This window comes from Amphiura filiformis, chromosome 5 (genome assembly GCF_039555335.1).
Source record: "Amphiura filiformis chromosome 5, Afil_fr2py, whole genome shotgun sequence".
NCBI lineage: Eukaryota > Metazoa > Echinodermata > Ophiuroidea > Amphilepidida > Amphiuridae > Amphiura > Amphiura filiformis.
Window position 1 is genome coordinate 17,222,193 of NC_092632.1, and position 24,669 is coordinate 17,246,861.

A 24,669-nucleotide genomic window follows, 5' to 3' on the forward strand; every position below is an offset into this window, starting at 1 on the left:
AGAGCCTCAAAAAAATTTGAGAATTTTATACCACTGGAAACCTCTGGCTACATAATGTTTATGTACCAAAAATTTCTTGCAGATTAATTCGTTTAAAAAAAAAAACGACAGTAGGCTATGAAGCAGTGTAATGTAATACAATCATGCGTAACTCGCAAACGCAAATCGGAATCAATTATGACTGTCATGCATTTTTGTTAATAAATGTGAACGAATTTTAAGGTTATGCTCGATTAAAAAAAGCAGCCAGAAAACCTCAGTCACTTTCATTATGTTTATATACATAATCAAACCCATGAAACCTGTACTGCGTATGGAATTGAGGAAAATGAAAATAGAGAAGTCTTTTCTTATGTTTGAAATATTTAAAATATAACAATCAATTTATATAACTTCATAGCTAATGAATAAAGACATTTCTCATTTCCTGAGTGAACGTAGAAAACGTTCCACTGCTTAAAATCAAGTATCAATGAACGGAATGTCAGAAAGAATCATTTCACTAAAACTGAAGTAAAAGTAAAATAGTGTTAGTATTGTACACAAATCAGTTGGGGCTTTAAGTGTTATTGCTAGCCCAAATATCACTTATTTTAAGCAGGAAAATTATAAGATTGCCACTGGGTTTATTTATTTTTGTTTCAAAACAAAAATGCAATTGCAGATATTTGTTATACTGTACATGTAGTTTCTCTGGAGCTTGCGCGTCACATGTTTATTCTAGCTATAGTTCAACTCCATATTTACACCCAAAGATCTAACTTTTTATGCAAATGTGTATATTTAGCGGTAAACATGGTAAAACAAGCTAATTTGAAAACAAATGTGATATTTACTCCACTTTGTTTTATGACGTACTTACCTGTGTTATTTTGCACTCAATTTCCCCATCAATATGATACAGGTCGTCTGATATTTGTAAACACTTGAGAAAATAGTACTGGACATACATACACTAAAGCAGTTACCATTAAGAAGAAGAAAAAATGCATCAATATAAAACTTATAAGCTAACGTTTAGCTCAAGTTGTAGACAACACCTTTGAACGTGTGTTAATGTACACTGACTACTTGGATCAGGTACCAAAGGAAAGATGCGGATGCTGAAATGATATTTCACACGTGACTGGGGATTTGCTTGTATCCTCAACGGCTGTCGTGTTTAAGTTACCATGGAAACTGTTCGAAGCATATAATGCTGGCGGAATTAAAAACGATGATCATGATAATGGCAAATTAGAAATTACAAAAGACGTACTTATTTGACAAAAAAAAAAGTTGGATCCCTAGCTGTAACACTTTTATACACGTTAAGCTTTTAGCCAGATTGTTATTAAAGTTTGAAACACTAAAAAGTATTTGACCGAGAAAAGTTAATTTCAAAGCAAACGGTGTATCTCTGACTTTGTGTTGATTTCAACATGTATCGATCTAGGCATAACAATGCACCACTGAGGTCCCGGGTTCTAGCCCCGACCGTGCCCAAGGACTGCATGTCCCGGCTGTCTGTGCACTTGGTTTATCCCGATTCCATGCTCGCTCTCGCAGGTTTTCTCCAGTTTCCTCCTGCTTTCAAAAAATCGGTGATTAGTTGTTTGGTTATTAAAAACTTCCTTCACCCAATGGAATATGGGGAGCTGCACAGATAATTGGTGGATGTTACAATCTAAGTGCGGATAGGTTTGCGCCAGGTTCGGTGATAATATCTAATTGTGATGATTCACCATGGCAGCGAAATTACAGCGAGCTACATAAATCCAAAATTTATTTATTTTTATTTTTTAGTAGATGATCGTCAGTAGCGTTCTGAGTGAAAAGGGCATAATAGAGTAGGAAACTAATGGGTACCTCCTATTTCCGTTTGATTTCTAATAGCTTTTGACTGTAGCTTTTGGCTGTTAATAATAAATGGCGCAAACAAAAATTGATGGAAATAGTTCAAACATTATTATGTTTTGATGAATCCAAGTGTGTGGAAATAATGAATCCAAAATATAATTATGATAAAATTGGATGCTTTACGGCCAATATGTATTGGTCTTGCTATGAGCTCATACCAATAATAAATACATATGGGCTCATTTGAACCAATTTTATATCACACACGCACCCCCACACACACCCACAGTTGCCATGCAGTACATTTGTATAGTGTGCAACTAAACAACTTCATCTGTAGTCTTTATTAACTGTTTTTCATTGCGATATGTTACATTATACAAACCCAGCCTTTTTGTACGTTAGTGGTCAGAATCCGAGAATTATATAACAAGGGAACAGAAAGCGGTAAAAATGCACATTATTTTTATTAGGTTTAAAAAAAATTAAAAATACTATTAAATAATATATACTAAATGCCTAATTAGCTTATAGAATAATTAAATAAATGCAATTAGGTTGTTGTAACAAAATAACTTCTTCGCTACTGATTTGTTTCCCGAAACCATACTGTACGCGTTCAGTGCTATGAAATACAAACAATCCTCTATTATATCATCCATCTTGCATGTCAGGAACCTATTTATTTACGTAACGTTGATCAATTTTGGTCTATTTTATTTATTTAGTTGTTTCAAACTCAAAATTAATGACCAATTATTAAGCATTTATACAAGGAATGTTTTGTTAGGTTTTTTTTCATAGTGTCTTCCAAAATAATCAATGAAAACAAGTTATACAATTCACAGATATAGGCAAGTGCTTGTGTGTTTGACATCAATTTTGACACTAATGCTACAGTCAATCATTGTCTGATAATTAGCAAACATTCTCGTTTCATTTCACTCAGTATATCTCATAACCAAAGTTAGTGGCAACAAGAAGCAAATTCTGAGTATCCAGAATTTTTAGACACAGCTGCAGCTCGACCTACAAGTCAGTTTTTCACATTAGTGGAATAACATTGAAATTACACTTAATTTAGGTGTATTTTGTATTGGGTCCAATCTCTAGCATGGAAAGTTTGCTATATCTCTATAATAGGGTAAATATAATGATTGTTTGTACTATATTTGGGTTTTTTGCATCTCATATTTGAAAGGACTGATGTTTATTTGCAATATGTTGAAACCACAAACCAAAACTGGGTGTTATGACTGTGATGTGCCCTCAGTAATTTAATTTAATTATTTAACTTTGTTTACCAGCTGAAAGTATGTCATGAGAAACTTGAGACAAGGGGATATACCTTGGAAATAATCATGCAAGAGTTTGTGTGTTATGGCATGTTTTAGGGGAATTCACTTTCATTCATCAAGTGATCAAAACAAATTGAATCAATATCTATAATTTTAGATTGTTTGGGGAAAACCCCTCTTCATCTCTAGAAGATTCTGTTTATTAATAATCTTGGGAAAATCCCTTGGATTGTGATATGGATAAGATTTGGGAATAATATGACAGAATGGTCTATTAATAGATCATGGGTTTTTGGGAGCATAAAAAGTTGATGCTTGGAGTTTGCACTTTACAGAATGTCATGAGGGATTGTAATCTCTACATGATTGTGTTGGTCGTCTTCGTGCTTCAAAAAAGAGTACATTTTTAACCAGTTTACATAGCCAATAATTGAGCTATTTTTAATACAGCAACGAAGGGGATTTTGAGTACACAAATGTGCCCTTCCTCATCAATGGATTAAAGTTCTTCTGTCGAATTGCTGGAGTCTGGTTTATAAAACAACACATCTGTCAAATACAGTGGCGCAGTGCCGAAAGGAGCCTGTTTCCTGGAGAAAGAGTAATTGGTGAAAGGAGCACCATTTTTGGGGAAAGCAGCGCAAGGAGATAAGTGTTTGGAGAAAGCAACACGTGAGGATTTTATTCGCAAGGATTTTTATAAATGCAAGTGCACAATGGACTTCGCTGATTTTCGCAGGACAAGTGAAAAGGATATATACATCAGCCGTCCAGAACATTGCAAGAACTTTATGATCACCAACAAGAAGACTATTGGTCAAGTACTGATAAATTAAAACCCGGTTGTGTGATTTTATTGTATATGCAATTGTTGTTATCTGTACCAATCATGTTTTACTTTCTATTGAAGACTTAGATTTTGTTAGCTTAATCAACCAGTATATTTGTGACGTGCATTAGGGTGAATTTTGGTAAAAGGTGATTTTGGCCTTGAGTCAGTACGGCTCGTAACATGATGTACGAGATTGGGCTACGAGTATGCATTTTACCAAGTTGGCAATAGGAATTTCCTTCATTTTGCATATGCATTACTTTCCCTTCAAGATGTGCTTTTTTCAGAAAAAGATATGAGGTTGTTGAAGAGTTTAGGCAGATATGAAATATGCTGTATTGTTTTTTGTTCATGGATGAAATTTGCTGTAATCAACAATATATGGTGAATGACTCATTTTCAGTCCAAATTAACACTTTCAAATCGGTTAAAATTTGAATTAATACTTGCAAATCATGAAACATGATCTTCATCCATGGCGTTGTCTTTTTTAAAGACATTTCTTGTTAAATGTTGCTGTCAATTGTGCCCAAGCGAATTCTGACATCCTTTTTCAAACAATATGAACCACTTTAGCGAATGCATAAAAATGCATTTTATCTCAATTCTTTTGTTATTTCCCAGGGGTTATTTCCACACTATAGTGTCGAATGATATAAATTATATTATATCACTCATACATAAATTCTAGATAGTTCATTGGTTGATTACCATTTATCATTTCCATCATCCTCTCCGTGTGATAGTTTTTACCATCATTGTGTTGCGCCGTAGTGCACTTGCGCCAAGCCGTGAGCTGACTCTTAGACTCGCCAATTTAGTTATGGGGTGGACCCCAAAATGTGAAGTATATCACGGCAAAACATGGTGTTATGTTGATGAAAAAATGTATTTCCTACCTTAAATACTGTTTTAGTAAAAGAATTTATGTATGAGTGATATAAAACAAATATTAACTGTCTTAAATTCGTATAATGGTCGAAATATAATCACTCGGTGAAAGATGGTTCCATTCCACTCGCTAGATACGAACGTGACCACATCCGCGCTGCCATAATAGCTTGTAAATAGCGGGTGGTCATCCTATACATTTGAATGAAAAATTGTCTATTTTGTTCAACTTTGTGATTATTATTGTAAACGTTTCTGTCGTTGACAATTTGTTTTCAAAATATTGTTTTTGATAACAAATTATAAATTCTGAATGCCCCATGTGTAATAATTTTGCTATTCAATTAATACTTATTTATCTACAGAGTTCCTATACACCAATCCGAGAAGTGTTTACTGTATTTGGCCCTCTATTGACGGCAACACAGATGTACCAGAGCGGGAGATTTAATTCGTAATTCAATACTCATGATTGTGTATTGAATATCACTATTGTGTACAATTCCCGGGTACAATTCTGTATAGCACACAATAAATAATGGATAGAACCCCCGACCTCGGGACACCGCAGTTTTACATTGGGGACACCGCAGTAATGGCGAAGTCGGATAGGTGTATAGTGGTCAATGCATGAGTATTTGGTCACGCTTGCTGGTCTTGGTATGTCGTGCCCATGAGTCACGTGCGTATTTATAAAAGCGCATTACTGGGGTCAAATGATTTAAAAAACTACTGTATGTATTCCTGGCTGTTCAATGAACTCACGCTGTTTATTTGTGTACAGTGAGTTTATATAATTTGACCCCAGGGGCCATTAAAACTTTCTGAGTTTATGTACCACTTTAAAGCGGAGCCATTTTTTCAAAAGCTCCTCCCACATTCAAAATTGGTACATTACAAGTGCATTTCAGGTTGTATTAACACTTATTTGTATTTAGGTTCAGTAAATATCACCTTAAACTTCAATAAATTTGATAATATCAGAACAATGTTCAGAAATTCTTAAATTTACCCCCCCCCAAAAAAAAAGTCAAATTCAGTCTCCTTAAATCCGCCATTTTAGACTATTTCACCACATTATGAGCACCATAATGTAAACATATGGAAAGCACAATATTCTATCAAAAATTATTTGACACCATTTCCCGACAAACTAATATAATATGATATGATATGATATGATATGATATGACACACCCCAATTAATATTTAACCCGTGTGGCTTATACAGAGCCCTTTCAGATTAGTCTTGGCCCTTCGTTAAGAAAATGTTCCATGCTTGCCAAGTCTGTAATTTGAAATTGTTTAGAAATTGATATGATATAATTTCATATAAATTATCATATAGACGCAGGTTTCTTAAGATTTATTATATTTCTGCATCCCGATAGTAAAGGGGACTTATGTACACTTATTTCTAATGAGTAAAGCTTGTTATATAAAAGGTATATCAAAGGCAAAGTTGCCAGAAAATGGGGCATTTTGACAGAATCAAATTACTGCGCTTGTTTCAAAACTGTGACACATGTATATAAAAGAGTTTTGTACAGTGAAACTCGAATCTAATTTCTTAATACTGATATTTTGTTGAAATGAAAAGGTTTGGGCATTGCGTGATAACACAATAGGTGTTGCCAAAAGCATGTATTTTGGTCAAAATATGATGTCAATGTACTTGCATTTGTTTATGTGTATTGTATATCTCGAATGTTTACATTAGCATAGTTTTTCAGTGGGAGCTGGTAGCCCAATAGAGCGTCCGTCTAAAGATCGGAAGGTCGTGGGTTAGAATCCCATGCCGGCACATTCGCTAGTTGGGTTGTGTGGCGGTCGAGATTTGTGTTTATTTGTTGTCTTGTTTAATTCTAACACTTGAACTGTTCTCTATTTCTTGCCAATTACACTGTTAAAGCAGGTTTCTTGAGATTTATTGTATTTCACCACTTCCTTCGCTTCCAGTAAAGGAATTCGATTATTTCTGAGCGAAGAAGCTCATCGTGTAAAAAGCAGTGTTGCCAGAAAATAACATATTTAGGCAAAACCGAAATACTGGAGGATATATATTTTTGTCATGGATATACACGGTTTGAACAGTGAACCTTAAATCCAATATCTTTCTTAAGAACAAGGGACGTTGGCCGTGTCCCCTGGCCCTGACCCTGTCGTATACATAATAATAGACCCAATATGTAAAATCCCACAATACATCTGCAGCAATGTGACAATATTTTAATTCAAACTGATCTTAATCTAGATGTTAAATGCTTACTATAAGTAAATAAACCTACAATTACATATTTCACTAATGATTGCACAACATTGAATGGGAATAGCAAAAATAAAAACGTTCTTAGATTAGATGATCATTTGATAAGAAAGTGACAATGACTATGCATTGTACCAGATCAAGCAACATTGCTAACTAAACTGGCTTCAAAAAGAAACTTATAATTTTTCACAAGGTCATATCGTAAAATCGTCTCCATAAAAATGAACAAAAATTGCACACAGGATTACTTCAAAACTCTATTCTAAACACTGGTCAGTAACCGAACAGTTATTCAACTGACACAACAGCAAAATGCACTGACATGGAACACCTTCCTGGACCACATTCACAGCCCAACAGATTTCTTTGCTGGGTTCCAATTATTCGCATGTCAACACATGAACTTTGAAAAATTACACACAGGATTACTTCAATACTCTACTCTACATGTCAGTAACCAAGCAGTTGTCCAACTGACACAACAGTAAAATACACATTCACAGGCGAATAATTGGAACCCAGCAAAAGAAATCTGTTGGTCTGTGAATGTGGTCCAGGAAGGTGTTCCATGTCAGTGCATTTTGCTGTTGTGTCAGTTGGACAACTGCTTGGTTACTGGCATGTGAATAGAGTAGAGTATTGAAGTAATCTTGTGTGTAATTTTTGTTCATTTTTATAGACAGGATTTGAAGGTATGACCTTGTGAAAAATTATAAGTTTCTTTTTGTTAATTTTGTTAATCCGATACTCTTGCGAACCTATGGACATTGCATCTTACCTACTTCATTCGATACATTCTATATAGTCTGAATAGTTTGAATGTCATAATAATTATCTAACATTAATCACCATGATCAAATAAAAAAGATAGAAAGTGAATTCCCTTAAGTTATGTGTCATTTTATTTATTATAATTAATAAACAAGTAATTAAATTAATAAAATAACAAAATAATTTTATTTATTTTATACCTACCTACTTATAAGTGCATGGCAAATGGGATACTTTGTTCAATACTACAGGCTTACATGTATACATGTGCTCATATCATAGCTAGGCCCTAAAACATTTTGAGTCATTTTTATCCATAAAAGGATAGGGCTACAAGATAGGATATTTACTTTTACTTCCAATTCCACACGGTCCATATGACGGTTCTTATTTAAAAACATTATAATGCACTCATATCTCATGTTATGCTGGTCACAGCAGGTCTGTAGATAAAAAGAATGCAATACTGACTACTATAATATAATTTTCTCTCGTTGATATGACGTGGAAACAATTGTGGGCCTGACATATAACTTTTAAAGTCATATTTACTTTAGAAATTCTCACACGTTTTCATTCGTCGAAACGGCAAAACATACTTTCTTTTTCTTACAAATAGAACAACAGTATTTACAGATATTTTCACCATACAAAATAATTCAAATCAATACTAGTGCCCTATAATCTTTGTCCACAAAGCCGCTCTCCGACTCCCATAGCCAGCCTTAAGCTGGCGAAAAGATCAACCATCACATTCTGGTAGATTAGGACCAACGTCATCTGCTCGCCCGCCAGGAGGCCCGCTCATCGTTGACATAATTGTGTTCCCAGTGTTCCCCTTATCCACTTGTGACATTGTACTAGATGTTTCTCCACCTACTCTGTTCTTACGACTAGCAACCAATGTGGCTATGGTATACAAGTATGGATTCAGTGAAGAATTAATTGGGATGATAAAAACTACTGACCACGTATAAGCTTCTAAGGGAATCACAACTAAACCAGTTTGGGAGAGTAGACCCATAAGAATCACCGGCATCCAGCAAAGAAAATCCGTACCAACGACCACCGCCATTTTGATAGCCATTCTTTTTTCATCGCGGTGACTTTTTCCTCTTCGTACACGCTTAGCAGATTGTTTAAGTCTTACGAAGATTGCGATGTAGAAAACCATTATGCTTAGAAAGCAAGCTAGGTTGACTCCAAGGAATATCGCAATGGAGAAATACCACGCCGGTTTAGTATCTCTTGCTACAGGTATGTCAAACATTTTGTTGCCAATGCCTGTGGCTTGAAGCTCGTAACTGCTCGGCCTTGTTATTAAAGGGAGTCCAATACACACATCAGAGAGATCATAAAAATCTGAATTGGGTCCAGCAAGCACAATAGGTACGATACTTATGATGAAACATATACACCACAAAATCAAAGCAGTGATTTGAATTGTCTTTAGAGTGAATCGGAAACGACTGAAAGGAAAAACTGCAGCCATAAATCGGTCAAAACTTATCAATGTAAGAAAAGCGACTGAAGCCTCTCCTGAAATAAGAGATAAGAAACCAGTGAATTTACAAAGTTTTCCTGACCGCCATGAGTCTGAATAGATAAAATACTCATCCCCGTAGTAGACATCGACACTCGCTAAAATCACCATATAAATACCCATCAAAAAATCTGAAGCTGCCAAATTGCTTATCATGAAATTTTGAATTGCGTGTGCTGCACTGCGTTTGGTTGGTTTCTCTTTGAATCGCCAGAGAATGACAGCGAAGTTACCGATCAAAGCACTCAGGCCCAAGAGCCACATAAACACGCGAAGAACGTTATTCTGCATTAAACTGCCACAGTTAAACAATGGTGGCTGTGGTGATAACACTTCACACTTCTGAAGATTGTCAAAATTACAACACAACCGATGGTCGTCTGTGTATCTAGACGAAAAGAAACAAAGAAAGTAAGACCATCTGTAATGTTGTGGTTGCCATTAATTTTGTAATGCGGGTGGGTGTGTGTGTGTGGGGGGGGGGCTATGGGAGGGGTGTGTGGGGTGTGTATGGGGTGGTTATGTATGTGAAATAGAATGTGCAAGTAATGTCAATGACATATTGATTGAAAAATTTGTCTTTTGAGAATATCCATAAACAATAAAATCTACATGACATTTTGTGTATGTGGGAATAGTATTGTCGATATTAGTATTGATTGATTAATTGATTGATTGGTTGATTGATTGATTTATTGATTGATTTTGTGTAGGTGTCCATTAGAAGCATGAAAGCTTTGATGCACTCTTTGTTGATAGAATAGTATGCATGGTATGAGATCCACAAAAATAACTTCAGTTAAGTAACTGACAAAACTCTCGAAGGTGGCTCTACTACCATGCTACCGTTTTAATTTTATAAGCTTTACTTCTAGGCCATGTATGATTTCACAGATGAATTGAGGATATTTCAATATGTTGTGTGTATCCGTGGATTTTTAATTCAGTGTGTTCCTCTTTGTATTGCAGTTTTAGTATTATTAATTTGGCAAATGGAAGAAAAAGATATGCATACACTTACAATATCTCAAGTTCTTTTATTTCCCGAAATGCACCGCTGGTAAACTCTAATTTCTGATTCACATCTTTGCTTCTAACCAGAACCCTGTTAAAATATTGGGAAAAATTTAGACAACATTTAAACAAAATTAGAGAGATTGCGATTTTCCACATGCCGTGCGTCGACTGTACGTTTATATCCACGTTAATACGCACATTTTTACGTATTTATATATCGCATGAGGCCACATACTCAACCAGTGCTTTCTGTTTTTCAAATTTTAGTGTTACCTTTATATACGTGTTAAAAACTACAACTGAATTAATAATTCTGTAGCTTTACGGCTGATACCCATTTTTGGATGAATATTCAAAAAGAAATTCTTGCAAAAATATTTGCGACGAACATTTTGCGAACAAGAACAAATAACACACATACATATTTTGTATGGTGTCATATACCTTATGAATTGTTTTTGGAACACACCGAAAATTTGTTTTAATATATTAAAACACTTACTTGCTTTTACCTATGCCCAATAGATGTGCACAAAAATCTGCCAGGTGTAACTTATGAATTCATGCATCAGGATTCCCATGAATATGTTGAATAATCGAATAAGTTAAGGGGGTACTACACCCCTGTCCAATTTTGTGCCTAATTTTGCATTTTTCTCAAAAATTATAGCGCATTGGGGACAAGTAAGATATATATATATATTATAGGGCAAGGATACAACTACTGCACTGGAAATTTTATTTCAGCACAGACAACAGTTGTGGAGTTACAGTAAAAATGAGGGAAACCCAATATTTGATCAATAAATCAATAACTAATTGCTTTGAGTTGCTGAATTTTCAGTACAGTAGTTGTAGTCCTTGCCCCTATAATATACATATCTTACTTGTCACCAATGTGCTATAATTTTTGAGGAAAATGTAAAAATAGGCATAAAATTGGCCAGGGGTGTAGTACCCCCTTAAAGGCATACTTAAAGGGTACGTGAAGTTTCCTGACAGTTACTGCAAAATTAAAATCAACTCACAATGTCTGAAGTCGATTCAGGCCCTCAAAAGCTGTATTGTGTATGTAGGTCAACGGAATATCTAACATAAATCTATAGCAATGAAAATCAACAATAATTTATTAATTACAAGTATAACAAATTCGGCCATACTCACAGGTTATTGAATTATTTAAACAAATTCAAAGTTTTAGAATACCAAAACAAATATTCTTGGCATCAAATGTAAGATATCTTTCGCGATATACAATTTAACGTCATTGGCTAAAAGTTTTAAGTTGTATTGAAAACGAATAATACGATACATTATTTGGAAATAAGTAGCTTAGTTATACTTACAATTGTCGGAGATTTTTGAAGTCTTCAAATAATCTTTTGTTTAACACCATAAACCTGTTGTACGAAAGGTCTCTAAAAGTAAAAGAAATGACAACATAAAAAACCAACCTGACTACACCTGTGCAAACCAGAAATACTAGTTGTTGAGTGGGTGTAAACCTACTGAACTTGAATGATATTCAAAAATAGAGTAGTTAGAATCGACATAAGGGTAAAGTACAAGGTGAGTAAAAAAGTGCAATAGAGCAAAGAATCGATATTTATGTAAGAACCAAGTCGAACTTTCTCATTAGTTTCTATAAATGCCATACTCAATAGTCACTTTCTGTGAAAAAATGAAGTGAATCGCAACTACCGTTTAATTTTTATGAGTTGTGATGCCCAATATCATCATTTGTCCACTAGGTACCATATATTGTGAATGAGAGCACACAATGCACGATAAAGGCACCAGCTCTGAAACTGACTTTAACTTAAATAAGGTTGAATTTTGATTTCCTTTTTTTCCGGCTCAAACAAACTTTCTAACATTACTTTAAGTACTTCATACCTCACTTGACTCCAACATTAGTTTTTTAAATCCCAATATGTCCAACTTGGATATTTTGTAATTCACTCCACTTCAATTTGCACGCATTTCGTTAGGACATTTGAAAAACCCGCCTACAAATTTGTATGTTTTTGGTAGAGAATAAACATCTTTAAAGTAAAGGTAAAATGAAAATAACAACAAATAATGTTTCTTGTCCTGAAACAAGACTAAGGGCAATAACTCGTTGGATGCTCCGTTTTATTTCAATGCCAATGAGGTCAAGAAAATGGCAGTTGTTCCTAATCTACCTTACAGAGAGTGGGCTGACTTTCAAATTTTGACATTCAAGTGTCTCTTGGACAAACATTAAAATTGGGTATCGCTATAAAATGTGTCATAAAAACGAAACGGTAAATGCTAATTCCTTGCTTTTTTCACACAAGATCACTAATGGATATATCATTTATCAGTGTTTATAAAATGTGTTAAAACCTAAAAGGTTCAACTCGGTTCTTAAATAAAAATAGATTCTTTTCTCTATTGCACTGTTTTTTACTCACCCTGTATATACGGAAGAATTTTAAAGTGGTGGTTTAAAATTCCCACCAGGGGATATTTAAGTAAGTGTGTAAAGTCTTTCAGACAGTACAGGAATGTTTAGAGAGACCAACATAGATTTTGTATTGATTTTTATTAACATTTATATATTCTCGTGTAGTTCTTACTTATAATGCGCTTACAGCCATGGGATAGATATTCTTGGGTATCTTACTTGCAATGCACTTACAGCCATGTTATAGAACCAAGACCATCAAATGCGCGTTCTTCAAATTCTCCAATGCCGTTTTTAGCGAGGGATCTGGCGAGTAACCATGGTAAATTTGTTAATATATCACTCAATCAACAAATCAATCATTAATCCATGAATCAATTTATAACAAAATATTTGGGTTCTATAATCCAAACTAATTTGTAATCAATAGTCAGTGAAATACCTCGCATGCATGGGAACGTTATTGGTTTGAACAGAAGGTTTGATAGAAAACGTTTAGCCTAAAAGTTTGGTTATTTAAAGGGTATAAACGTTTATCAAAACATTCAGAAAACATTGTAGAAAACTTATGTAAAATATTCTAACATAATGTTATTAAGTGTTGGTAAAATATATTTCAAAAATGTTGGCCAATAATATTTGCAACTATTTTCATACAAAACCGTTCCTAACATGTTTATAACGTTTTAACAATATTTTTTACTTAACATTATTTTATACTTACATAATTTTAAGCTGAAAGAGCCCTTTGAATAAACCTGGTGTTAATTTTGAAATATTTCCATTCAGTAGATAACTATTGGGAAGAAAAAAAATGTATTGGAATACACACGATTATTTGCAATAGATACAAAAGTAGCATTAATAAACAGTAGCTTAATAAAAACAAAACACAAATCGCTACAAATACTTACAGCGATTGCGTTATTTTAGGAACACCTCCAAGTGTGTCTGTTGTCCATCCCTCATCACAATGAATAATTAGCTCATCTTCTGAATATTCACAAGAACAACCGTTTGGACAACGATTCTTGTCTGCAATGCAAGCATTTGAATCATGATACCCATGGTATTTTTAAGTATCCATCATAAGCGCCATCATGAAAGCGCCTTTAGCATGTGTAAAAGCGCAATATCCTTGAAGCTTACTTATTTAATCACGAGAAATTAAAGACAAGTAACGGAAAAGCCAATTTGGCATTTAAGGGAATTAAGCCCGAATACGTAGACAACGTTTCTATCAGATTCTTAAAAGAACTACTCGTTTATTGCATTTAAAACGCCGTCTCCTTGGGAAAATCTCTGAACAAATAGAATTTTCTTTATCGAAACTGTCTTTTATCTGTATACATGTTTGTGTTCAATCAAAAGTCAAAATACGAAAAACTAAATCTCAACATTATGGTATTAATCGTAGATTAACAATAACATGCTTAAAACTTTAATTACTTTAAATAATGTGTAACCACAGTATCACAATGTGGCATGAAAGGTGTTCATGGGACCCCGCTAGACATACATGTACCATGTATCATTATCATATAACATAAAATTATGTATATGTTTTAAATAATGTGAAACATAATGGGCCGAGGGACATCCGACAAAGTATGACACAATGCGGCATGAAAGGTGTTCTGCCTGGGACCCTGCTATAGACATTCCATGTACGAATCAGCTGTCGTTTAGAACATGAGTTCAAAAGTACGCATGTATTACTATGCAAGCCTTGAAATATGTAACAAAATTACGGGAGATATTACGGTATATTTATGTACATGTATCGATCCCGGGTACTGATTTCAGTAAATATGAATCAACATCAGCGATGTATGATTGAGCAGCCATTTTGGAGGATAAGTGCGGAAAATTGCATCGGATGAAATTTGGTAAGAGATATATGTTAAACGCCTAACCTATTATTCAATCTATGTTTGAATCTAAAATTATGAAATAGAACAATAATTTAATTCCGCAAGGCCAAAATCGGCTGTTTGTGATGTTTCTAGTCCAGCACCCATTTGTACATGATACATCACGTTTAATACATCACGGACGGCAAAGACGCCTGTGAAATTGGTTAACATGGCGGAAATGTCCATGTTTGTGGCAACTCATTGATATGAATGGCCCTTACAAGTTACAACATCAACGATTCCATCACAACAAACGAATAATACAGGATGGTCTAAAAACAAAAAGGCCTACATAACTTCAAATGTTAATTTCTTAAAGTTGAAAAGTCCGTAAAGTTTCATAAAATTGTTTTTACGTGAAAGACGTTCTTTCAAAGAGAATTTGGTGAATCGCGCCAAATGTTCTTATCCGTGTCTTTATGGAAATGCTGATGAATGTATACAAATCATTTTTTTTCCTAATTTATTTTTTGGAGTCACATGAAATTCGTGAAGGAAATTGATGAGTTATGCATGGTTTTATTTTACTGTGAATAACTATTTATTGTAAGTGCAGAATTCACTAATTAACTAATACCTGCTATTAAAATTATATCCTTATCACCATATGCCTGTGTATTTTGCATTAGTTTAAGAATTTTAAAAATAAACAATAAACAAACAAAATAGCGTTATAACGTAAATTATGCCCAGAACATGGGTTTTGTGAAATTAACAACTTCCAGTGATGTAACAAATTAGGTCATAGGGTATGTAGTGTGAGCTAATATTGAATATTAATAGAATCCAGTGAATAGAATAGAATAGGGAATAGAATGAGAATAGAATAGAATAGAATAGAATAGAATAGATAGTTTTTGGTAACGTCGGAGAAACTTGCCATTTGGCTTACAACTGGCGCCACAGTTTAAATCTATTTTTTTAATTAAACTTTCACCAAATGCTTTCAGAAGGTTGGTCTTTCAGAATATGCAGCAACAATTTGAAACAGATTCTTCAAGACTCATTATTTTGATATAGTTACAGAATCAAGCGAAATCTGTACAAATCTACTTACCACACGACTTTTCGTCATCCCCATCATACAGTCATATTTCCCATCACACACCTCACCCATAGTAACGCACATGCGCGTATCGATAGCATCCATTGAATTACAAAGGTAGGAGCCTGGACAGGTTATGTAAGCTGCGCGGAAGAAGAAAATGAAACACAATATAATTAATCTATTTCGTTTTTATTTATTGTCATGATGGCCATTGATCATTAATTTTAATTACATGTTGGTTCCTAGTCTCGTTCAGCTGATATTAACAAAATGTTATTTCAATAAATATATAAATACCGCATGTTATTTCCTCTGCATTATTTAAGCAGTCATTAAAACCATCACACTTGGCTTGAGGCTCAATACAGAACCCATCACCACAATCAAATTGGTCATCGCTGCATATATCTGTAAAAGAATAAAGACACTAGAAAATAATGAAGCAAATAAATTTGTATTGCACTATCAAGCACTCAGTGATGTATGGACTTTAAGAGATTTGTTTGACAAATGAAACAGCAGTGTAGTACAAGTTGACATTACTCCAGGTCATTTCAAAGGATGACATCATTTCGCAACCATCATTTGATTCTCAGTGGGGCATGGGAGTTTGGGGCCGACGGGGGATGGGGGATTTTTTTCACTCATCAGTAAATGTGCCCTGGAAATCTAATTATAATTATTTCACGCCGTATTTGCGGAGTAGATGATGCTCCGGATCAGGACATTTTTTTTTATCAAAACAAATAAAAGATTGTCCAATTTACCTTCATATCCAAGAACTTGAGTGAAATTAACGTTGAATCCTTTTGTCCTTCCAGTACGGTCCGTAGCAAATTGCAGCCACATTGATTCACCGAGTGATGTAATAGTACGGAGCTTTATCATACCAGTTAACTTCACTATTGTAGATTCAATTCCTACCGCAGAACTATCTCCATTACCGACAGATAGAAAATCAAACCATCCTCTAAATGAAAAGTGTCGATCATCAGTAGTATATGTCTACTCCCTGTGGCAGATACTGTCCATGTACATAGGATTTCATTACGGTAGAGTTCAGGGAAACCAGGAGACGATAATGACTACTTCTTCATCTGAACCAATTCTAATGTATCTTTTGCCACATTCACCTGGCCAAAAAAAAGTGTTAAGCAGTTTTGTTACTTTAAGATAGTGTTAAGGCACCTAATTACGATAAAGATGAATGTCGAGGGAACCCGAAAATTCGTTTCAAAAGAGACTGTTCAACTTGATTATTTAGACTTTGTAATGTTCATTAGGACCCGACGTAACACTATTTTTAGGCCAGTACGTTGTATCCCTAAATTTTGCACGTCATACTCGCGCAGAACATAATCTTCTCCCATTTCGATGTTCACATATAATCTGTTTACTAAAAAGCATGTAATGTGTTCTTGACATGTATATTTATTATGTTAAGCGCATCCGTCTTTTGGAAATGTGCTCAATAAACCCTTGAAATAATAATGTCCTTACGCACGAAAAAGTCCGATGGAATTAGCACAGTAAAGGACAGTTTCCACAATATTGTGCCTAAGCTACATAGCATAGAGTCCTCTCTTATTCACACATGTTACATATAATTTCAACGAGCTAATCCCCATTATAACAATTGCGTACATGCAATTCGTCGTAGAAGTGACGTAGTTAATCAGATTAACTACCATAGCAATTTGACTATATCGCCCTTCACTACAACGCCCTTCACGCGGTACCGATGCAGTGAACGCATAGATGTCAAAGAAAGGCTGATCACTCGCACCTATAAGATTAGTATCTTGAAAAAGAGCGGTATTGTATTCATCGATGTTTGCTGACATGCGCAGGTGATTAGCGCAATCTGATCTATTCAAAACTGTAGGGCGATCTATTCAGAAAATAGTATTCAATCTATTGCTATGGTAGTTAATCCGATTATGACGTCACTTTACGGCGTATACTGGCATACAAGCACTATGCCATATTCACACCTGATCAGCTTTAAAAACACTTAAACACAGATTAAAGAAGTACCGAAGACAAAACTCACCACATTCCATTTCATCTGACTTATCGGGACATAGTGGTTCTCCATCGCATCGTTGATATCCATGTAGACATATCAATACAAATGACGTATCTTGGCAGGTAAAATCTCCTGTATTACAGGTAGCTATAGAGTATCATAAAATATCTTTCACTTAGAGTTATATCTTTTGTGCAATCTTACATTAAATTAAAAGTAATTTGTGGTATCTTATGGATGAAAATCGTTGATATCATTATTTGCAATCTTCCGGTTATGTTCAAAAGAAAAGAATCTGCCTTTCCTCAAAATATGTGAAACAAGACAAACCCCATTGTAAAACCATTGAATACCATGATGGGTCTGACATCTGACGTCTTTTTTTTTTAACTTGCCGACCTTTGAGGCTTTGAGGGTTTATAAGCGATACCGGACAATATACTAACCGTTTTCTGAATTCAAAAACAGCTCTAGCATGAATCCTCGGTGTCCAAGCGACCACGTCTCGGTATCAAATATTACAGTCAAACTATTGTCACCACTTGTTATCGATTCAGGTACATAATCGCCAGTCGCTGTGAAGACTTTGTCATTCAACTGCTTCACTTCCACGAAGTCATATCCATCATTCAAACTGAAGTCTTTAAAAACCAGGGAAGGACGTCCTAGATGATCTGGTGCAGTAATTATTGTCCAGGTGCACAAGATGTTTGATGGGGGTGGCTGTGGGTAGTTAGGGATGGAAGGAAAATGGTCTCATTTTCTTGTAACGATATGGAATCAGCCCGCATAAATCTGTGAAATTAAATGCAGAATACTTATTAACTAAAGTCGTCTTTTCCTTTTCGTTTCAAAAATAATCGAATTGTGTATATTTAAATGTTCGTGATTTGATTGAACATAATATTATTTGTATTATGTTTAGAAAACTTGTTTTGAACTCATAACGTTTTCATGAATCGAGAAAATAATTGATTTGCTTTCCATACCACATCCAATTTCATCAGAGCCATTAAGACATTGTGGATTGTTATCACACAATAAAGACTGATTGAGACATCCATAGCCAGAGTCACACAAGTATTCTCCAGTTCCACACGGTACTGTACAACGAGAAAAGAAGATTAGTTAATATTGTGTACCTTGTTTTGCTTAACGTCTATAGGTTTGTCTGTTCGTAAGTATGTACATTGATATGTCTGTTTAGTGGCTAACTCCAAATGCGTCAGCATTAATTCTTTCGAACAATGAAGACTGAAGTCAAATGGTCATGCGTGTGCAATCTTTTCCGTGTCGTTGGCTGTTTATGAGAAGGCAAGCAAAGAGTGATCTTGATCTACACCTACTCCTAATGATAGAAATAAACAATACTTGCCATATACTGCCGAAAGATGAAGCTCAATAATAAATCCTTCCCACCATCCAGACATAGTCTGAAATGTCATCCATCCTGATGTTGTATTTAAGGTCAAACTATTTGGCATGCCTTCACCACTAAAATGAAACACTGTTGTATCATGGGATATAATGTCTCCGACTCCAATAGTAAGAAAGTCATAGTTTGTTGTAATGGTCAAATGCTTGAATATGAGAACAATGAACCCTTCGTCTTGTGCATATATGAACCATTGACAGCTGATTCCATATGGGTAAGGATGAGGATAGACTGGTATAGAGTGGAGAACTCCAGGACGATCAAATGTTATGTTAACTTGCTCAGATCCACAGTATTCTGTTATCATGGCAAAATGTTTTCAGTTTAGTATACATAAAGTTTCGTTTTTTACATCTTCGTATTAGAATGAAATTAATTATTTAAAAAAATGAATACACTCTTCCCAAATACAGGGCCAGGCTTTATTGTATGAAAAGGATAATTCGCCATCCGTTTTTGGTGTTTTTCCAAATGTACCATTGCATTGGGTCCATCGGAAATGACCATACTTTATACTTTTATCTAAAAGCCTGGTTATCTATAGTCAGATAGTCGATTCAACTGTGCGTTCGGATGAGTAATTTTAAAACCACCAAACATTGATGGATAATCATTTTAATGCAGCCTGTATATTCATGACATTAAACATTAATGGGGTTTTCCTGTTTGATTTGTTGCCTTCGATCGTATTCTTTTCTGCTGATCAGAGTTCACATCGCATATTGTTTATTTCGTGTTTTTCTTAATTTATCCTTTCCTTTTACGTTTCTAATTTGCTAAATCCAAGTACACCAACATGTAGCCAAAATGTTTTAAATTAAAGATCGGGTTGTTATCACAGATTTACCACAGTTTTCATCTTCATCGGAGCCATCGTAGCATTGTGCATATGTATTGCACACCATACTGCGATCCAAACAGGTAATACCATTGCCACAGGTGAATTCATTCTCTAAACAGGACGCTGATAATAATCAACAGAAAAAGATGATATAAGAAGTGTGTCATATTGTTATGCATAAGCGATAAAAAATACATTGAAATTGAGACACCTATTGGATTAACAATCTCTTTTGTTTATATGTTTCCTTGTAAATAATGGTAATGAAGATGATGACAACTCTCTAGTCCGAGGTTCCTTAGTCCGAAGGCTCCTTAGTCCAAAGGTTCGCTAGTCCGAACACGTAATTTACCATTCGCTAGTCCCAATTTTGAAAAAGGTTTGCTAGTCCGAACATCGGGTTCTCTAGTCCTAAGGATAGCTAGTCTAAATAATAAGGTTCTCTATTCCGAATATAGAATATGGCTCGCTAACCCTAACCCTAACCTTCACCCTAATCCTATCCCTAACACTAACTCTAACTCTAACACCAACCGTAACCATAACCCTAACACTCGCCATTATTCTATATTCGGACTAGCAACCCTTCGGACTAGAGAGAAGTCACGAAGAAGACATCGAACTGAAGTAAAATTAGTATAGACCTGACGCGCATCTCATGCAAACAACAAGTCACTATATATTTACCTTTATTGTTTGTACGTTCAACTTGTATGAAGAATCCTCGGAGAGTTTCAGTCCAGTAATACGCCGAGAATCGCACCCACATGTGAGTGTTATTGATCCATAAAGTCTCTGGAGAAACCAATAATCTATGTGAGCGGCTGTGTTGGAATACACCTCGTGTGTCTCTCCAATTGCAAGATAGTCATAATTAAGTTCAACATCAATGAATGTTATCTTGTATGTTACGTCTTCGTCTGATGCCGTGAAGAACCAAGTACAGTTGACACGTAATGGATGATTATCAAGGTAGTTAGGTGACGTAAGGTATGTCTTGTCATCTGTCTCCATGTGAATCCATTCAGTTTTGGCTGTAAATAGTGAAATTTTACATGAACATTGGTGGCAAACAATGACCAATAAGGGAAGGAAGAGTATCATTTGGGAATAGTACCTACGTGCGTTGAAATGTCTCCTGGTCACATTGGATATCTTAAAGGTTTTACAAACTTCGACGTCGTGAGCATTATGATCATGATGATGGAAACTACAAAAGCACGTTATCTTGTCTTCTTTGACATGTTTACTTTCCAAAGGGAATTATTTCCCTGTCCCTATAGACTTTTTCAAATCGAAGTTTTCCGAAGTTTGTTATGGATAACCCCGTTTACAATTCCGGGTCATCGACGCTAACGCAAACACAACTATTACGTCTGAACACAAATCTGCGTCAAAGACACGGTCAAGCGTTGGGTATGGCTTGTGCAAGAGATTGATATTTATATTGCGAAGACCACAAGAAGACCAAATCGTAGACGACAAACATTTGCACTTTTCTTTCTTTTACTGTCACATTGTGAAGTGCCAAATAGTGGAAGTGTTAGTTCAATACCTTTAGAAAATATTACTCTGTGATGACTCATGTTGATTTGGGCTAAATACGTTGTATTTTCACTCAAAAGGGTACGTGATTCCGCTTGATTCATTGTGCACCAATTTGACCCACTAGCTTACTGAATAAATATTGCGATTTTCCGATCGTTTCCGATCTTGATTTGAAAAGGTCTATTAAGATGAACAGTTTGTCATTATACAGCCAGGGATGTGCAAACAAGAAAATGTGGGTCTTTTGCTGCACAGTCAAAATGAATGGTCTTCTTGGCTTTCTAAAAACAGAAATGTGAGGACTGAGTATTTTAGGGGTCTTTTAGAGCTGAAATTATCAAAATCCGTGGTCTTTCGGAGCTCTAGATTGGTCAAAGTTAGGGGTCTTTCGGAACTGCGAAAACAAAAAAAAGGGTTAATTTGTGTAAATTCCCCCACCCCCCTCCCCGGGGGTTGATACTTTGGTCAGAATATGTTTGAATTCTTTGTTGGAGCATATTTGCAGCTAAAACGTTGATATAATACGATAGATTGTTGAAATGTTTAAAAACAAGTATAAACAAGCTTAGGTTTGTATCATTAATTCTTGAGGCAAACCTTGGAGTTTGGAGATCTCAGTTTCATTAATTAATAATACAAGTAATCTTTAACTTACGACAATCAAATTCATCGGATCCGTCTAAGCAATGCATATGGTTATCACAAACGAACTCCTGTCTTATACAACCTGTCCCGGTTCGCCACCAGAAATCTTCATTCCTGCAACGTTCTATAGAATAATGCAATAATTCTGGTCGTGGCAGGTTTTGATAATTGTAAAGGAAATTATTTTTGATTCTCATGATTGATGTACGAGTATGTCATTATAGGGTGAGTTGACATGTGTTTACATTTGATACGCCCTCTGTTGATCTGAGATAAAACTGCCAGGCAAAAACACTGTAGTTTACATAGAAGAAGTTGATTTTTTTTTCATTAACTTTGGTTTCAAAGCAAATACTACTAAAAATGTTATCAAACTTGTTTACAAATGCATCAAGCTATATACATAATATCACACAAAACTTCAAAGGTTTTTAAAAGTTGGATTTTGAAGAGATTTATGTGGTCTGCCATAGACACTCCTGTGTTATTTTGCCTGGCATAAAACAACAGAGGGCGGTCTGAATGTAAACATGTGACATCATAACATAGTTTATTAATAAAACCATAGGCGTTCAACGATCAAATTGCATTAAGAGTACATTAAAATTACATATTAAATAGACATCAAAATTGAATATTATCAAATATACTAGAGTGAAAGTTCATCTCTGTTGGTAAATATCATAATTTTTGATTTCAACACAATATTGAAATTTCATCTTCAAATTTTCGGTCTTAACTTTGACCTTCATCGGGAGAATGGTCACCCAAGTTAGGGATGAGTGACCTATTGGACACTTGACTCAACACTTTTCCGCACACGCTTGGTGGTATAATTATTTGAGGGACTAATTGCAAACTACCCAAACGAGTGCTAAGGTGTCCTTTTATAAGAGACGGTGATCAGTTCATTTTGTCCGAAAACCGAACTATACTGTATCATTAATAGTAAACTGATAAACTGAAACTTGAAATCCAATTGGACCCAACTTGGTACCCTAAGGGAAACATGTAGTTAGTGTTTTGTATTTGGAAAGTGTTTGGCTCTAACCAACACACTACATGCGGTTGCTGAGAAAGGGACAATGGACCCCTATTAAAGCAAACAAATTTGTTAATGAGCAGATTGTGATCCACCATATCAAACGCTTTGGAGAAGTCCGTAAGAATCAGTCTCAAAGTTTTTGATTTTGTCAGCACCCTGATGCAGACTAACCAGATAACGTGCCGGGATAACGTGACGTGTTAATGCCCTTGAGAACTGTGTTCTTGAATGCAGCCAAGTAAAGAATAACAAAATTACAATTTGAAATCGTGAAAATTTGAAATTTGGAAATCTTACATTCTGGCTTTAATTATTAATTTAAAGAAGCAATTATACATCTCATTATTGTTTTTGCCAAAGATAGCAAAACGAGGGCATCAAGGTATGTTTTCCGCAAAGTAAAAATGATTTGGTCCATTTCACGATATCCACCTTAAAATACGTCTGTCACACACCCCTTTTGGAAGAAGAAGTGCACTTAATGATTTGTCCAAAGCGTAGATATGTTTTTATTTGTTCCGGTGATTGCTCCCTTTCTCAGGTTTCTGTAGGATTTGTTTCAAGCATGATTTGTATCGCTTGCTAAGTTCATTTTGTTTGTCCAAGCAGTGTATCAGGTTCAGTTGTTATGTGTTTACAGTTGGCTTTGGAATTGGTAATTTAAGCTATCGAACTTTACCTTCTTCTGTGTAAATACATCATACTTCAGGCTACTTGTACTATTCTTTCATCATATATTTGCCTCACAACTTTCGTTTGCCCAACTTTAGTCTAGTTGGTGTCTTTTGTTGTTTCCACCCAAATTGATACACCATGTTTATATAGTTTCTATTCTCATTCTGCTAAAGGATTATTGCTTGTCTTTCAACGGAGCTCCAAATTGGAGCATCACAGAAGAAAGCAATATTAACTGATACAATTATTTGTCATATAGATGCTACCAATCAAAATCAGTCTGATCAGTTTGATCAGTTCGAAATCGGCGGGCCTTATAACATCGCGGATTAATATTGATGTATTTTATTACGAAAATTGTCTTGTGACATCTCACCCAGAAACATCACGAATAATTAATTCAAGTCCTATACTTTTCTACTTTCTCTAACACGCACGTTGTAGACCAGACATGTCAACTATCTCACTCTTAACGTGGGTCTACTTTGCGGCGTAATGGTAAAAAACCTAACAAATAGTAACAATTCCCGCCGATTACGAGCTGATCAAACTATAGTAAACTTGCAGCTTCAAGTTTAGTATCGGAAATACTGACA

General features: G+C 35.1%; 1 protein-coding gene and 2 long non-coding RNA genes across 3 annotated transcripts in view; all 3 read right to left on the reverse strand.

Annotated features, from left to right (window-relative positions):
• Nucleotides 1-8,427: 8,427 nt before the first annotated feature.
• LOC140152032 (CUB and sushi domain-containing protein 1-like) overlaps nt 8,428-24,669 on the reverse strand; it is a 29,126-nt gene continuing 12,884 nt past the window's right edge. The window contains exons 13-19 of the mRNA XM_072174333.1: nt 13,806-13,926; nt 13,616-13,687; nt 13,126-13,197; nt 11,807-11,878; nt 11,489-11,560; nt 10,465-10,548; nt 8,428-9,831 (exon numbers count right to left, since the gene is read on the reverse strand). Coding sequence (XP_072030434.1) covers nt 8,643-9,831; nt 10,465-10,548; nt 11,489-11,560; nt 11,807-11,878; nt 13,126-13,197; nt 13,616-13,687; nt 13,806-13,926 — 1,682 coding nt within the window. The 3' untranslated portion in view covers nt 8,428-8,642. The remainder of the gene's footprint in view (nt 9,832-10,464; nt 10,549-11,488; nt 11,561-11,806; nt 11,879-13,125; nt 13,198-13,615; nt 13,688-13,805; nt 13,927-24,669) is intronic.
• On the reverse strand, nt 15,887-16,691 carry LOC140151819 (uncharacterized). Its single transcript, XR_011858970.1, has 3 exons — nt 16,623-16,691; nt 16,153-16,263; nt 15,887-15,995 (listed from the first exon to the last, which is right to left on the reverse strand). It is a non-coding gene; the product is annotated as an uncharacterized lncRNA (long non-coding RNA).
• LOC140151820 (uncharacterized) lies at nt 19,266-20,940 on the reverse strand. The gene is made up of 3 exons (XR_011858971.1): nt 20,848-20,940; nt 20,167-20,283; nt 19,266-19,616 (listed from the first exon to the last, which is right to left on the reverse strand). It is a non-coding gene; the product is annotated as an uncharacterized lncRNA (long non-coding RNA).